The 3,295-nt window shown below is 36.8% G+C and overlaps 1 protein-coding gene across 1 annotated transcript; it reads left to right on the forward strand.

The window, feature by feature from the left end:
• Positions 1-759: 759 nt before the first annotated feature.
• LOC124642075 lies at positions 760-2,945 on the forward strand. Its single transcript, XM_047180372.1, has 8 exons — positions 760-815; positions 1,039-1,224; positions 1,371-1,433; positions 1,520-1,588; positions 1,782-1,907; positions 2,030-2,192; positions 2,271-2,348; positions 2,466-2,945. The coding sequence occupies exons 2-8, from the start codon at positions 1,129-1,131 to the stop codon at positions 2,717-2,719; spliced, it is 849 nt and encodes a 282-aa protein (XP_047036328.1). The 5' UTR covers positions 760-815; positions 1,039-1,128; the 3' UTR covers positions 2,720-2,945.
• The last annotated feature ends 350 nt before the right edge of the window (positions 2,946-3,295 follow it).

Raw genomic sequence — 3,295 nt, forward strand, 5'->3', positions numbered from 1 at the left:
GGCCAAGGCCTGCCTGCACGTCGATTCTATAAAATTCGAACAACAACTCGCATTTCACTTCGCTATTCACTCTCACTTCGCATTCGATTCAGAACGACCTTGATTTTGCATTCTGTAAACATCACCTAATCACTTGCGAAGTGAAGTGAGCTCGACATCGACCAATGCTGTGCTAGTGACTTCCCCACTCGACAAAATGTCAACCGAGATTAATCAGTTTTTAATTTTATCAGTTTTGACACAGAATTTTAGCTAAATATGATGTTTTAGTTATAATTTGTTATTGTAAGGAATTTGAGGCAGCTTTTAAGTATAAAATAAACAGAAATCTCTAAATTCGTGCTGTGAATATAATCTATGCTTACCCTACGAAAAAAAATACTGACAGCGCCAATACCATTATTAATCTGTGGACAATATTTTCTTCTCTTCTGTCATAGAGGAAAGTAATATATCGTATCTTCTGTCTTCATATTGTGTTTAAGCTTGTTTGTTTTCGCCGGTTTTCGCCGTAATTGTGATAAAATCATGAAGTAATTTTATATTTCTTGTTATAAAGTTAAAAATAATATTAATTAAAGAAGTGTTTATTTTATTAATCCAACAATAATTTCAGTCCAAATGACAGGTCGTCTCACCCTTCGTCGGCTCAGGTTGAAACTCTGGTTGAGTTTATGGAGCAAAACCCTGGCCTGGCGAAGGGTTTCGTGAGAACGCAAAATGCCAGAGAGCGAAGTCGAAGCCAGTGGGAGGAATTAGCCGTGCGCTTAAACAGTATAGGTGGCACCATCAAAACCCACAAACAGTGGACCAAGGTTAGCAGTATTTTTTTTTGCAGCAGTATGTTAGAACCACTTCACATTCCTTAAAGCAAACCACTTATGCGATAGCCGATAGTCTTGGTTTCAAGTGTGTTCCTTGAATTCATAAATATTTTATTTTGATTTTATGTAATCTTTTTCAATTTTTGACCAAGAATATTGTGGAAATGGAGACAACTAATTTTCTTTTTAATTTTAAATAAATGTTTGATTGTAGTATTGGACTGACAAAAAAAGCGCCATTAAAAAAAAAGTTGCAGCACGCTCTGCTGCTAGGCGTAGGACTGGTGGTGGGGTGGAGGACGAAATGATGCTAACTGAGGTTGAGGAAAGGATTGTTGCTTTGTGTGGTGGTGAAAGCTTTTCCACAGGAGATGCACATTTAGGCATTCAGCCGTTTCCGGTAAGAAATTCAGAAATGCAATTGGTAAGTAATACTAGAAACACTCTGCAAGGTTTGCTGTCGTTTTTACAGCACCCATTTTTTTGTGGATTAGACCCTTTTTAGTGTTAAGTGAATTTTATATTAAATTTACCTTCCTGTTTCAGGAAAATGATACGCCGTCTCCATCACCCGAAGCACAACCTATATACAATACTAATGATGACAACGTAAGATATTTTTTAATTCATAATTTTATGGAATTCATTATTTTACACTCTTATCTAGCATTTTTTTTTATGTTAACTTATTATAGATTAATGTACCACAACAACAGCAGAGTCAGGCACGGCCTACTGAGGAATCAGCAGCTATTGTATTTTATGTAAGCTATTTTGTACTAAATATGTCTGTATATGATGTGTCTAGATTATATTCTATTAGTATCTATAAATATTGAAATTCATTTTATTATTACCAATATAATTGAAATAGTAATTCATCCTTGTAATAACCCTAATAATATTATAATCTTAATTTTATCCCACAAGGAAGATACCATTTTATCCAATTTACAGGATTCCGCCCTGATTGAGGACAGTCCAGCACCTCGAAATTACAGACCACCAGCTAGTGCAATTTCGAGAAAACTGTTTGCTTCCTCATCCAGCTCCATTGTTGGAACTAGCCAAAGCATTTTACGGGTATGTATCTATCTCTGAAATTCTAAGTGCTTTAATATTATTTACTGTGTCACTTGGAATTGTCGATATTTAATTTCAATATTAGGAAGTGGGCCTTTTTAAGATTGTTTCTGTTGTTTCAGAATAACCAGTTAGACAACACTCCTCCTCCAAATCCTCATGTTTATCATCCCAGCCTGTCCCCTCCAACTGTAACACTTTCCCATACGCCCACACCTTCACCTTCACGCCGTGGTTCCACCCCAGTAGCCTCCCCAGTCATTCCAAGAACTGCGGCTTCATCATGTAGGTAAAAAATACATTTAAACAGCATTCTCTACCATTAGATCGAGAATTTTAAAATGTAAATATTTATCTTTTTAGTTTCACGTCACACAGCTTCAGTGGCTTCACCTTCTCGGCGCTCTAGGACAGTTCGTGGTAGTCGAGGTGGTTCTGTGTGTAAGTACAAACTAAAAATAACCATCAAAACAATTTTTGAGACAAATCACAACGAAAGGCAGCTATTTATTTAAGAGTTTTTATTAACGCATGTAGTAATAGGTGTTCTCTTTTCAGCACGTCACACGTCTTCAGTTGCTGCTCTTCCACCATCACAACGGCGAACGGAATTCTCCTCCATGACTGAGAGATTCCTGAGGTTGGAAGAACAGCAGCTGGAGATACAAAGATTGAATACGCAGATCATGCAGTCCTTTCTGGAGAGGAGTGCAGAGAGGGACAGAATTTTTGCTGAAGCTGTAGCTGCAGTCGGTCAAGGGCTGCAAGCATTGGCAGAGGCCGTCAACAGAGATAGGAATTCTCCTCCATGACTGAGAGATTCCTGAGGTTGGAAGAACAGCAGCTGGAGATACAAAGATTGAATACGCAGATCATGCAGTCCTTTCTGGAGAGGAGTGCAGAGAGGGACAGAATTTTTAGATTAAAGTTGTCTCAAAAGGGATTCAGCGTTTGGCTTCGGCCTAAACTAAACTTCGAGGTCCTAAACTAGGTAAATTGTTATAGGTGGTTGAACAATAAATAAGCTAATTTACATAAGTTTATTTTTTTATTTTTTTCAATCAAAACAAAATAAACATCAGCTAAGATTATTGAAAGAATATTTAAAATTGGTCCAGTAGTTTTTGAGTTTATCCATTACAACCAAACAAACAAAGTTTTCCTCTTTATAATATTAGTATAGATACATATCGCACCCTTAGAATGAAAGTGACTTAATTCAAAATTCCTGTAATACTCGTTTTTACAATAAACTGACCTTAAAAAGCATAATCTATAACCCTGTAAATAAAAAGAGACCTATTTCTAACTATAACAGAGACTACGCTTATTTCGGTCTCTTTCACTCGTTCCGCTATTCGTTTACGCATATTGTGTGAAAGAGCCAG

Source organism: Helicoverpa zea, chromosome 23 (genome assembly GCF_022581195.2).
Source record: "Helicoverpa zea isolate HzStark_Cry1AcR chromosome 23, ilHelZeax1.1, whole genome shotgun sequence".
NCBI lineage: Eukaryota > Metazoa > Arthropoda > Insecta > Lepidoptera > Noctuidae > Helicoverpa > Helicoverpa zea.

Coding starts and splice junctions, on each gene's coding strand:
- LOC124642075 (XM_047180372.1), top strand. CDS start 1,129: ATGATGCTAACTGAGGTTGAGGAAAGGATTGTTGCTTTGTGTGGTGGT. Junction 1,589..1,781: donor CAGCAGCTATTGTATTTTAT/GTAAGCTATTTT, acceptor TCCAATTTACAG/GATTCCGCCCTGATTGAGGA. Junction 2,349..2,465: donor TAGTCGAGGTGGTTCTGTGT/GTAAGTACAAAC, acceptor TTCTCTTTTCAG/CACGTCACACGTCTTCAGTT.